The sequence below is a fragment of the Aedes albopictus genome, chromosome 2, assembly GCF_035046485.1.
Source record: "Aedes albopictus strain Foshan chromosome 2, AalbF5, whole genome shotgun sequence".
In the NCBI taxonomy this organism is placed as follows: domain Eukaryota; kingdom Metazoa; phylum Arthropoda; class Insecta; order Diptera; family Culicidae; genus Aedes; species Aedes albopictus.
The window spans coordinates 140,058,124-140,071,490 of NC_085137.1; the positions used below are offsets into that span (position 1 = coordinate 140,058,124).

Consider the following 13,367-nt stretch of genomic DNA (forward strand, 5'->3'; position numbering starts at 1 on the left):
CCTACACGGAGAAATCAAACTACCTAATTTTTGGGTCGATTTTACTCAAAGCTGAGTATATCGAATAAACTAGTTACCCAAAATTAGGTTGTTTTCCCTCTTTCCCTCACCGATGTTGTCAAAAACAAACAGAGATGCATCTACCCAACGGGGGTCCTTGAGCCCAATAAGCCAATTTTGGGTAAATGCAGGTTTACTCAAATTTGGGTTGAATGAGGGGGGGTCTTGGGTTGAATTTACCTACTCTTAAGTAAATGTTTTTGCTGGAGGTGAAGGCAATTTACCTAGTGTGAGTTTAATCAAATTTGGCTTATTGGGCCGAACTATGGGATTGCGTCAAAAGAACTCAATTTTGGGTAGTTTGGCGGTTCCGTGTAGCGTTTTCTAAAACAAGTGAAAAGCCTACTATGATTTGTTAAATTTTCTCAATTTCCACAATAACAATGTTTGCGGTTATGAAACTGAAAGCACATAAGTTCAACCACATGGTTGCGCGTCATGCTTTTGACATCCGGATCTGACTGGAGATAATCGTAAAAATGCATCATTCAATCAGTGGAAGACTGGGTGTAGGCACTTTGTTATTATGATTTCCTAACGGTGACGGCAGGGCATTGCAACATAAACATTTCTTACCGTCACTCTAGAATTACCTGTCTCCTTTGCGAACGAACAGACAGACGATCGCAACTCAGAGACGGCGGTATAAGAGGGTTGAAGACAATATCTGTTCCGCAGAAGCGCAGAAGATAAAGCGAAAGGCTTTGAAAAATAGCAACCCGTGCGATATGGTGAAATGAATTATGATCCTCGTCGGTAGGCTGATTGGTAGCACATGGTTGTTAAATCGTTTCTTACGGACGAGGAGAGAGGGCAAAACCCACGGCAGAATTAGGTAACACCAAGTTGAGCCACGGTGGTCCACTGGATTCACCGCATAAATGGCCCGAGAAGAGGAAACCTTATTCCGGAGATCCGAACGTGATGACCTTTCCGGTTGCACAGGGCTGTCGCTGGGTGCAATCCACAGTAGCATAGTAGGCGATGCGGAATTCGCCACGCATCACGTTCGTTTGACATTAGAGGGCGAATGTCAAACCTATTTGCAATGGTCCTAGGTTTGTAGCGATGTCTTCTCGAAGCGTGAAAGCTATTGTTTGTGATGGATCATAAACTGCATAGCTTCTTTCGCGGGGGCATAGTCTTAACAAGATATTTAACATTTCTCAGTGAACCAAGATACGACGCATTCCACACCCTCAATGTAGCAAATAAACTAGGTAGAAAAATAAAACATTCGAAAAAATAATGTGCATGAGGGATGATCAAATTTATCTAATAAAAAACAAATACACTATCGTTAAACAATCTCTTTCAGTTCGTGATCTTCGGATATCTTCTCTTCGTCTGCGTTATAAAGGCCAGAGTTTATAGGATAAGAAAAGAAAAATATCGCTTGGTTTATAAATTTTTCGAATGTTTTGGAAGAAAATGTCAAAACCGTCGTCCGTGTTGTACTCTCTATGCTTCATCTTCTTATCGTATAAGTTTGGTCATTTGGAAGTCGATTTTTCCAGAAAACCCATGGCGGGATAAAACAATAATAATTAACGTTCCCTTCGTTTTCGCGTCGCGCCACAGACAGTTAGACTAAGATATTTCGCTAAATAAAAGTGATGATTTTCCTTTTTTCTTCGCTCTCACGCACGTCCTTTCAACTAAATTTAATAAATTAATCGTAATATAAAAATACATATACAACAAAAAGGACGGGTAATCGGAGTTACACGTAAAAGGCAGGGTTGGATAGAGGAAAGTCCCATTCACTCTAAGGGAAAGACGAGGTTGATTAATTTACAAGCATCTCTAAACGGTATTGCAGGTGTTTTGTGATTGGCGGGGGGTCCCTCGAGTAACCAGAACGAGGGACACATTTTTAGGTTAGGTTTCATCTAGCGTGCCTGGAAACATCTTTGTCTTCCACGTGACGGCTTTTTTTTGTTTGTTTGTGGCGAACAATAATAAAACAAAAAAGAGTAAACAATAAAAACAAAAAAAGAATTTGTACAAAAAACTCTTGAGTTTTTGAGCGCGATTGAACCAAAAACAGAACGCCATTTGCTGCTTGTCCGTCTACTTATTACGCCGTCGTTGCCGCCGCAGCCGCTGCCGCCGCAATCTGCTGCTGAGCCGCTGCCTGCGGTCCTCGCGGTTTGATCATCATGGTGGCCTTCTTGAGGGTGTAGTCCCAGCCTCTCCAGCGGAACCAGACGATACCCTGCCGGGCGGTCAGATCCTGGGGATCGTGCAGGTAGAGTCCGTTGAGACCTCGGCCGCATGACTTCCACCACCAGCCGCCCTGTGGAAGTTGCGGAGAAAAACAAAGTTAGGATTTCTATAATATTTGCAATAAAACAGGCATTGATCCAGCCATTTCACCTCTTCAGGGCAAAAATTGGTCTAAACCGTGAATTTCTTGATCTGACTAAGGCTAGCCAAGCCAAGTAGTAGTAGGGTATGTGTGCCATCATTAATCTCACGCTCCCATATTTATCCTATTGAAAAACAAGCGATTACGGCACCGATTGATTGCGTTCTTTTTGTTTTCATACGTGCTCACTTCTATCAAAATATATAAAAATAAGAAACAAAACAAACAAAGCTTCAATCTTTTCTTTCGTAGGATTAAAATGGGAGCCAATGCCCTATATTGAAACAATTTGAAGTCCATGGACACAACAGAAACACGTGTTCCATGAACAACTTGAAATTAAAATTTTAAAAATCCAGGTGCTGCGATGGGAATCGTACTGCCGATTCCTAATTCGTTAGACGAACGCTTCTATTCCTCCAAGCTAAGGAGCCAACCATGTGCTATAGTAGAATCGACATCAATTCTACGCCATCAGGCGACCGAACAGATAACCCGAGCAAAGTCCAACAACAAAATTACAGCAAATCGAAAACATATATTATTAGTGCAATTGTATTATTGCATTGAGGATTTGATATCAACCGAAAAACTCTACATTTAACGATTTTTCATTTTTCTTGCGCTGATAACAAAAACTGTTATCAATTTGCTATCATCGATAGCAGGAATGGTTTTCAATTTGCTGTCACAGGAACATTTTCTGCTCTCATTTTTGATGTTTTAACCGTTAAAACGACCAAAACGGCAACAACCTGAGTTATCAAAATTTGCAATATCACAACATCAAAATTAGTTTTCAATTTGCTATCAGACTTTGCTCGGGAAGCGCCTCAACAGCCTGTCATGGGTCATGGGTTTGATTCCCACCGGAGCACGTGTATTCAATTGCAATTAGAATTTCAATTTGTTCGTCGAAAACGTGATCCTGTTGTGTATACGGATATCCAAGTATTTCAACATTTGTCCAGAATCGCAAATTACCCAGTGACCTACCTTGAGCATGCTGGCGCAGTTCAGCGAGCTCCGATCGTTGTCCCGGTTGTACGTCGAGAATGGGCTGTTGTTGGAACCGTACCAGGGGTCGTTCAGCGAGTCGCCGGCGTTACCTTCGTAGCCGTCGATTTCCAGTTTGTAGTAGTCTTGCTCGGAATGGATCTTGAAATGGGAGTATTGTGCGTACCTGTAGTGTACGGGACAAGTTAGTTGAAGTAATCTGTATGGCAAATGAGGAATTTTGTTCGTATTTGTCAAATTTGAAAAGTATCATTATTTTGAAATTTCAAAAGTCAAAGTGGAACAAGTACGCCGATATATCTTATCAGTACGAAGTACGTGGCAGTGAGTAGAGGTCGTCGTAGACTTAGTTGTGTTGACGCAACCTGAGGATCTGCTTTGTGAAGACCTATTTGGAACGCTTGATCTATGAAGAACATCTTTGTGGAAATGAATAAACATTTGATCTGTTCAGGATACTCTAAGTCATACATACGTCAGCAAAGTAGTCCTTCAACGGTATTCCTATTCCCGTTCCCATACCTCTTGTTTCCTTCGAAATCTTCCAACTCGACCCGGAGCGAGTAGTCCTCGTTGTTCGTCAGCATGTAGATGTTTTCGTTGCCGAGCCAGAATTCCTTAGCCGGATCGCCGAATCCGTTCTTATAATCTGCCCAGTCGCGGTTGAAGTTCTCCCGGGGCTCTCCAAAGTCGTCACGCCGTTGAATAACCTAGATTTGGACATTTCAAATAAAACCCGGATTAAAATTCCACTCTGATACACATGATCGGGATCGCTCATATAATTACAGTCCATCCACCGTCGGTAACTTCCTGCTCGCAGAACACCTTCAGGAACCAGTAGGTGGTGCCACGGATCTGCAGATAGTACACTCCGGATTGACGCATACCAGCGTTCATCAGGTCGGCACAGGAGAATCCCTGCAACGGAAAAGACGAAAGCGAAACTATTAGATAACCCATAGTGTTACGAGAACGAAAAGAGATGAAAGTGATAAAAGACTCGATGGAGAATCATCAGCAGCAATCAATCAATATCAGTTGACACCAACTCATTCGCTCGGTATTCGGTGATGATTGAATGAAAATGCGAAAACCTACAAATGAGTGTCAACTGTCAGTTGGAAAACGATTTATCAGTTGGCGCTGGATGGTGGTTGTGCCAGTCATCCCACTAGACTAGCACCTGATAAGATCTCAGTTTAGATATTAGGTATCTTTCGTGGGGTGTTATGTCATTTGCGAATTTCATTATCGTTTTCGGTTAAAAGAAAGTCATAATATGGTACATCATTCCGAAAATAGTAGGTGTTCAGTTAATAGTCTTTAATTTCTTTGCATTGGAGTCAACAGTAATTATACCGAGGATTACGATCTACATGTGTATCTTTCGACGTCTAATTGCATTAGATGGAAGAATACTGCTTACCGATCATAGTTTCAAAGACTCGCTCATGGACTCGCTGAAGTTTCGGATAATCGTGAGACCTTGAAAGAAGATGAGGCATTTAATCTATGGTTGTCGAAGTAGTTGCAAAAAAATCAGCAATGATGCTGAATCCAATAGAACCGTACAACGTTTGATTTGTACGTGCATGATTTGATCATGGTGCCATAGAACAGGTGTCAAGCATTTTAAACGCTTTGCGCACCTACTGCTGGAGCATGAAATCACGGATCGTGAGCGAATCTCCCTAGTAATCGACGATTAAGTCCGCTGTCGAGGCGTTTGCGCGGTTGATCGCTCATCCATGGATATTAAGTAATTTACTGTGTATATTGATAGAGATTAATTCCTTTTCTTCAAGCACATATTGTGTTCATTTAGTTGCAGTTTTGCTACTGTAGCGGTTAATGAGAAATTTAAAAGATTAAGTTTCGGAAGAATCCTAATTTAAAATAAGGTTTCTAATCAGTAGCTAAGAGTTTTGAAAGTTTATTATGTTTGAAAGTTGTACCTTAGCCTCACAGTCGGCCGACAACAACAGTCTAAGATTTTTTCTAACATCCTAAGGAAAGGCTGACAATGGAAAATACCGTGATAGGGGTGGTGAATGCGATGACTTCTTCAGTGGACGCTGAGGAATATTACAAGTGGTAGTCGAAATACGCGTATCTGTCAAAGGAGAAAAAACAGACATTTTGATGCGAGGGGGGAGGGGGGGTGGTCTGAGATGCCCTATATTTGGTATTTGTGGTTTATGAACAGCTTCCAAGCAGTGAGACGATTCTGTGTCATAGAGTGACCTTATGAAATTCTTTCTAAACATTATAAATTGTTTAAAGGCCGTGTTATAAGTTAGGGCAGGGGTTTACAAACCTTTTTATAGCTTGCGACCCACTTCTGATTGTTATAGAATTTGGCGACCCACCAGCACGTATTTTCATAATTTCATTTTAGAAAATTTGGACTTACTTTCTGAACAAATATCATTTTATTATTTCATAGATTTTTAAAGTTACATAGTTCTGAATACTGAAAAGAAGAAAAATAGAATTGTTCTGGCCTTATTCAAACAATTTCTGTTCTGATCTGATTTCTGTTAAAGTTTGCATTATTGAAATTCATCAGAATTCAACCAAACTATAGCGAAGCTCGTAAAATATAAACAGATCTTTCGGTGGACTTTACCAAGTATTAGTTAGTTTCTTAACAAAAAGTTTTCAATTTTGCAAAATGCAAGTAATAACTTCATCTTATTTTTCAGAACACAGGGAAAATATTAAATTTTACCAGAATCTTCAAATTTTTGATAGAAGACTCATACTTTCGGAATAGATTTCAGAACGCGTTTAGTAGTATTTGAATACTTAATATACTCCACACAAAGCTATTATTACAAAAGTTAGAATAGAATTAAGAGGTAGATGCCGATTCTCCAAGAGAGTATTTTTCAGTTAGAAAGTGATTAACAATATTATATGACACTAGCTTTCCCGGCAAACTTTGTCTTGCCAATCTTGTGGTGGATTGTCAGACTGCGCTCATTTAGCACCGCCACTCTAGATTGATTTCATTTCGATCATGTTGATTTTCTTCCCAGATCATCAAAATTTCACTTTTTCAATTTTCTTACTGTTTTTGATGATTTTCGTAACTTTTACTATTTATAAACACAGCCACCATGAGTACGAATCAAACCATGCCAGAGTCATCCTGATCGGTTCACCCGTTCGTGAGTTTTGTTGCCTCAAAGGAACTTCAAACTCATTTTTATATATATGACATAAGTTTTGTAAGTCATTTATTACAATATCGCTAAAGCCTTCCAGACCCACCAACAATCAGCCCGCGATCCACCAGTTGGTCGCGACCCATTGTTTGAAAAACGCTGAGTTAGACCTTGGGAAAATCTTAGGTTTTTTTTTGGCTGAGTGATATCCGAAATCATTATCGTTTTTTTGTTCCCCTCTTCCTTGCTCGGTTTAAATTACCTCACTGTTCGGGATTCGTTCGCTCCCTCGCGACGAAGCAGAAGCAACACACCGCTCTAGAGTTAGTTGGAAACTCTTGATTTTGAGAAGTATGTATTATCAAGACTGCTTTCAACCTAAATACTGCAACCCTCTAGAATGCATATCCAGAACACTAGATAGACATTCGGGAAGAAAACAAAATGTCTAGATCAGTTACAGCCAATCTAGATCAAAACCAAAGGTTTGTAAATATGATACAAATCAATCCAATGTACTTATTCGAAAACTCCAATCCTCCAGGATGCAGAACACTAGATAATCATATCTAAGAATGTAGTACCAACCAATCCGAAGCACTTTGCCGAAGACTTTAATCCTCTAGGATGCAGAATAGTAGAGTGAAACATAAAACTTATCTAGATCAGTTTTAGCAGATCTAGGTCAACAAAAGGTCCTCTACAAGATAGCCTCTTAAAAATATAAAATTATTGCAATCAAAGTTATTAAATTAATTAAATGAGAAAAGTGACTACAGCGCCATTGGAGTTATACTGTATTTCTATTGCAAGAGTACTGGAGCGATTATTCGTCGAGAGTTGCAATCGGTCGTAGCTAGGGATGTTCAAGATAGCTACGTAAATGTTGCCTTATTAGCATATATCCTTTTTGGCAGTCATTTAATGTTGCGACGACTCACATTTGGTATGCAAATAAAAAAAGTGAGATTTTTTAAAAACTTTCCTCATCTACGCTATTCTAGAAGAAAAATAAGCTTCCTTAAATAAAAACACGAGTTTTGTATAAAAAAAAAGAAAAGTTGGGTTAATGAAAATTGGTTCACATTAGGCTGAGAACGAGTTGTTCATACGTTTAGTTCCCACTTTTTTCTTATCACGGTATTTTAAGTTTTAAAGACACTTTCAGATTACTGTTAAGAACTGTTATATATATACAATATACTGCTAGTGGCTAAAAAATCAGCCATTCTGCATGCATGCAATCAAAAGTTATACACTATTTTCCGTGGCGCAATTTGATTCCGTACACCCTTCAATTGAGTCTATTCTGGCTGTCTTTTATACCCATACATGGCACACACAATAGTTTTGTTCATGTTGATTACAAATAAATTCAAAGTGGACTCTGCCAATACAGTGATAGACATTCGTTTGGCCTAGGCCCAAACATTTACAGAAAAGTGTCAGGAAACTCATACAAAAGATTTTATGATAAAACTTTTTTATGGCAGTGATAGTAACAGAGATGGTTATAGGGTATATGGATCATTCCTTGGCCTAATTTGCAAACCGCCTTGACAATTTTGACCATAACTCATGAATTAATAGCATTAGAAATAATATGTTGACCCTATTACGCCCTCTAGGCAATGCATGTTTCACCAATTGGAAGTAAACTAACGTAAATATTCAAGAATTTACTTAACTAAGTTGAAAAGATTCGATGTGATGGTATGCAACGTTGGTCTATGGTACAAAAATTGGCCTATTAGTGGATACAACGTTGGCCTATTGCTTTCCATGCACTTATTATCTCATTTTTTCAATATTTCTGCTGAGGTATTATCTCTGTTTGTTCACCAATCATACTTTCAAATTACATTTTCGGAGCCAAATTTTCAAAAACTATAAATAAATCACTTAAACTAAAGTTCTTTCTTTTTTAGTAACGAAAACAATGCAACCCGATTATTGTGTTATATTTTTACAGTCACCGCACACAAAATATATTTTTCTGTTCGTTCTGTCTGGTTCTTACGCAAGCAATGTTGTTGGCGTGACTTTATCGGTGTTTTTGACGTCACTTTACTGATGGGCCAAGATATGGGTACATAGTGAAATAAATGTCCTCAATATTCGGCCCACATGTAATTTGTAAAATAGTTATTATTCGTTGAAAACAAACATACAAATTCAAACTAGCATCTTTGACCGTCGCATCAAATGTTCAGTTATTGAAAAGGCAATTCGAAATATTCCAGATTGATGCCATTTATGATCATGTGTATAGCCTACCCACTAAGCCGAAGAATCATGGCGTCTACAAAAGCTAAACAAAGTGACATTTTCATACAATTTCAATTGAAGTAAGTGCTAAAATTGAAACGAAATGTTACAGTTGTTTGGCGCAAAGCTTTTCCGATATCCAGTTCGGCATGTTTGTTTGAGTTTTGAGTTAACGTTAAGATAGGCCGAACGAGGGGACTATGCCAACGAAGCATCCCGATACCCTATTTGCGGTTTAGGAGAAGATGATATAGATCGATGAGATTAGAATTGAACCTTATGACAACTAAGTAGCCGGGTCATTAATTGGCTCGGTAGCTTAGTTGGTAAAGCACTTGTCTAGCGAATAAGGGTCGTGAGTTCAAATCTCACCTGAGCTGTGGATTTTTCCCCAATTTAACCAATAATTTACCCATCTATGCATATGTACGTTGAGTTATTTGAAATTCATACCTTAATATCTGTAAAAATTTCTGGAAGATTCCCTAGAGGAACACGAAGAAGGATTCCAGTGAAATTTTCTAGAGCAATCCATGGAGAGATCCTTGAAGAAAATCAGGAAAAATTGCTTGAAAAATTCTTGGACAAATCCCTGGAGGAAACACTGAAATTCCTGGAGGAATCTCAGTGGGGATTTTTGGGAATCTCAGTATGTATGGGTTGCTTGATGATTCTCAACAGAAGTTACTGAAAAGTTCTAGCGGAAGTTTCTAAAAATAAAACCAGCAGAAATTCTTGAGGGAATTGTTGGAGTAATCCTTGGAGAAATCCACAGAGGTACTCCTGGGGGAATACATAGAGGTATTCTTGGAAGAATCCCTGGAGAAATTTACAAATTTATTTCTAGAGAAATCTCTGTGGAAGTCCTAAAAGAAATACCTGTGTACCTGATCGCATCCCGTGATAAAATCATTGTATGAATCATTGGAGAAATCCTGTGAGAAGCATTGAAGCGTGGAGAAGTCCCTGGAGGATTGTTGCCAATATAGGGTTATAATACCTCAGAACATAGAGCCACTATGGATAAGTAGAACTAGATCGAATCATATACAAAGCAAATGCCACCCGAGCAGAAGGGAATAACAACAGCATAAGGAGCTGTGTAATTTGGGCAAAATAACTGAAAATAAAATCGATTATTTTTTAAGTTATTACAATAATATATTGTGCTATAAACTTGTCTGTCATAAGCGGCAAAATAACAAATTCCATAACAAAAAATGTTCCTGGAAAACCATTTCAATAACTTGTTTTGTTAGTTTCAATAACAACTTGATAACAGTGAATTCGGATAATATTTCAATAACGAATTTTGATATTAATATGTTAATAGCAGAATTTGCTATGATATAAAACTCGTTACTAAATAAGTTATAATACTTATTATATAAAATTATTCGCTTTGTCTCACAAACCCGCCAATAATATGAGGTTCATCACTCTGACATAAGAAATATTTTCAAATGATCTACAAATACTATATTCAGCTTTTAATTCATTCTAAGTGATTTGAAGTCGCAAGATAATCGAACTTTAGTAATTTCAATATCATCAAATACGACGAGCTTCGATTTTCACCTGTAATTTATAAACTGTTATACTTTAATTGTTTTCGGAGCACGTGTGAACTATGTTTTTTTTTCAGCATAGAAACTGAAAAACTTTTAGAATGCTCAACAGTTTTGCAGAAATTTTTTGGGATATTGGAAATATTGTACAGATTATTACAATTTTCCTGGAAAGATTGTTTTAATTACTCCGATTTTTCCCTGGATTCAAGAATTATGTCGAATATTCCTCCTGGATTCTACTAGAATTCCTCCAAAAATTTTGCTATAATTTCTCCTGAACTTCCGCTGATGATTCCTACAAGACTTTCACCACCAGAAATTTTTGCTATATGTTTTTCCAAAATTCCTCTATTTCTCTAAGGATTCCATCAAAAACTCCTTTTATTTTTATCAAATGATTTTGTTATAAAATTGTTCCAAAAATTTGTCGACAGATTTGGTCATAAACTTTTCCATAAATGACTCCAAAAATCTTCCAGAAATTTCTCCGAGACTTCTTTGAAAGAATCTTTCATGGATTTTCAAAGACTCCTATAGAAATTCCACCAGAATCCTGCATAGAATCCCTTCAAGGGTTTCTTCAGAATTTTCTGTGATCATTAGTCCTGAACTTCAACTTAAGATTTCTCTGAAAATTTCTTTGAGGATTTCATCATGAATTTTTCCGAAGGATTCTCCAGGAGTTTTTCGAAAGATTCTGCCAAGAATCCTAATAATTGCTCAGAAGAATTAACTTCGGAATTTCTAAGAAAATTGCGCCAGTAGTTCTCTTGAAGAGTTTTCCAGGGATTTAGCGAAAGGTTCCTCCAGAACTTCCAAGTGCTTATCCGAAAATTTTTTAAGGAATTCATAAAAGGAGTCGTTCAGGAATTTCCTTTTTAACTGAATACAAAAATGGAACAACACAAAGGGACAGGTCATAATTGTCGAATTGTTGCTGTGATTTCAAAACTTGTTACTGTTGCGCTATTGCTGATAAGTTGATCAATAGTACATTAACTAAACTTGTACTTCAACAAAACATGTTATTTAAATGTAATTTAGTTAATGTATATCAATAGCTTGGTTAGAACAAAATGAGATTGTCCGTCCAACCAAATTTGTTATGGAAAAGCTATGCCTTGATAATTTAATAATAACAAAACAAGATATAAAAACAGGTTATGTGATTTCGTAGTTATTAACTTGCTATTCTCCTCTGCTCGGGCAGCTATCGATCGACTCAACTGGCTGTTGCAATAAATTAGCAAGATAAACACTAAGTCTTCTAATTGGATCCCAAAAACATCAATCAATCTTCTCTAAGCTAGCACATCTGGATACAAAGCAATTTTAATTGCATCACTCATGATTCATAGCATGATTGTTAGTTCGCCATTACATCACAATCGTGACGTTATCGATTCATACCTTCATCGACAAGGCCAAATGTAAGACCCTATAAGCCATCCACTACAGGTGCATTTAGTTTCCAACTTCCGCGGTTCCCATTTTTTCTAGTCCCGAGAGATGATTAATTTGCCTTCGCTGTTCATTCGTTACTAAATGATTGTCTACCCTACGAAACCGACTAATGGAGAGGATACCGAGGAAGGGTATCAAATCTACAGACAACGATATCGTGTTTACCCCAGAAGCTTGCCAAACATTCCACGTGACGCCATCGCCGCGCCGGTTGCACTCTTAAATCATCTCGTCATCGTCGACGTTGGTTGGTTGGGACCCACAAACGTGACACAGTCGTTTCAGCGGTCGTGATTCATGCTATGCTCCGCTGCCAGTAGTGATGATGCGAGCGAGCCGGGCTGAGCGTGCTACGCGCCAGGATCCGATTAGATTGATCGAGGAAGCGAGGTGTTCGTATCCAAAGACCTATGGAGGTTAGCCCAGCGCGTAGCGCAGCGTGCGCAGATAACGCGTGAGACTTTTGGATGTGGGCTTTCACTTTCGGGCGTTCATCCGTCGTCACTTCCCCACGATCGCTCTATCTGACTGACCAGTCACGGTTTGATAAATGAGCTCTAGTTGTCGTTTTCGATTCGCGATTCGCCGGAAATTCGCGACATCATGGTCGAAAAGGTTATGCGATGATGACGGTGGGACTTTTACGATAGTTGAATGTAGAGCTGGCTGATGGGGTTAAGAATCGCTTACTCCGGAGACTATCGAAATTGTTAACTCCAAAAGTAAAGGAAACCTGAGGAAGATCATTACTCATTTGAATTTGTTCATCATTTGTCTTAGTCGGAGTCGTAGTTCCACGCACATTCTTTGGTCAAATTAGGAACAAAAAGGGCGCCAAATATGCTAATTAGCTCCGTCACCTAGCCGCAGTTGGACACTTTCTTTTCACACCTTGCTTTGAATTAGGTGCATAACATGCTTAAACGGTTCGTCTCGCGCACTCGAGGAATCCACATGGAAATGCCACCCGACCGATAGGGTCAATACCACCCGCTGGACGAGTCACCTTTGATGCCTCATCGAAGGTGTTGAAGGCATTCCCCTACAGGTTTACGACCAAACCACCAGGTCCGTACATACAGATCTGCTGCGCTGCGGTGTGTAGCGAAGTGTTAATAAACACTTCCAACATTGTAAACCGTTTTAACGCCCGACTGACGCGAGCGACGGAGGGAAGTGAAGAAACCACAATTGGTTGGTGCCCTCTGGCAGGGCAGCCCGGGTAGAGATCGCTCGCTGGCATCATCATCATAACCACCATGAGCCGCCACGCCGCCAGGCCACATAGCGTTCGCTCAACAACTGCATTTCTGTTGTGTGGTTGGTTGGTTGTGAAAACTGGTGCTGGTAACGGATAATTTGACAGACGGAACGAGGTGTCAAAATGCAAAATAAGATTGTTGGCTTTTTTTGAGAGGCGCTAAACGGCTCGGGTCATAAGTG

General features: G+C 39.0%; 1 protein-coding gene across 2 annotated transcripts in view; it reads right to left on the minus strand.

Annotated features, from left to right (window-relative positions):
* Nucleotides 1–381: 381 nt before the first annotated feature.
* LOC109410204 (angiopoietin-2) overlaps nucleotides 382–13,367 on the minus strand; it is an 842,481-nt gene continuing 829,495 nt past the window's right edge. For both annotated transcript variants that reach the window (XM_062850535.1, XM_062850534.1), the window contains exons 4-7: nucleotides 4,238–4,369; nucleotides 3,971–4,158; nucleotides 3,428–3,614; nucleotides 382–2,359 (exon numbers count right to left, since the gene is read on the minus strand). In XM_062850535.1, the coding sequence (XP_062706519.1) occupies nucleotides 2,141–2,359; nucleotides 3,428–3,614; nucleotides 3,971–4,158; nucleotides 4,238–4,369 (726 nt within the window). In that variant the 3' untranslated portion in view covers nucleotides 382–2,140. The remainder of the gene's footprint in view (nucleotides 2,360–3,427; nucleotides 3,615–3,970; nucleotides 4,159–4,237; nucleotides 4,370–13,367) is intronic.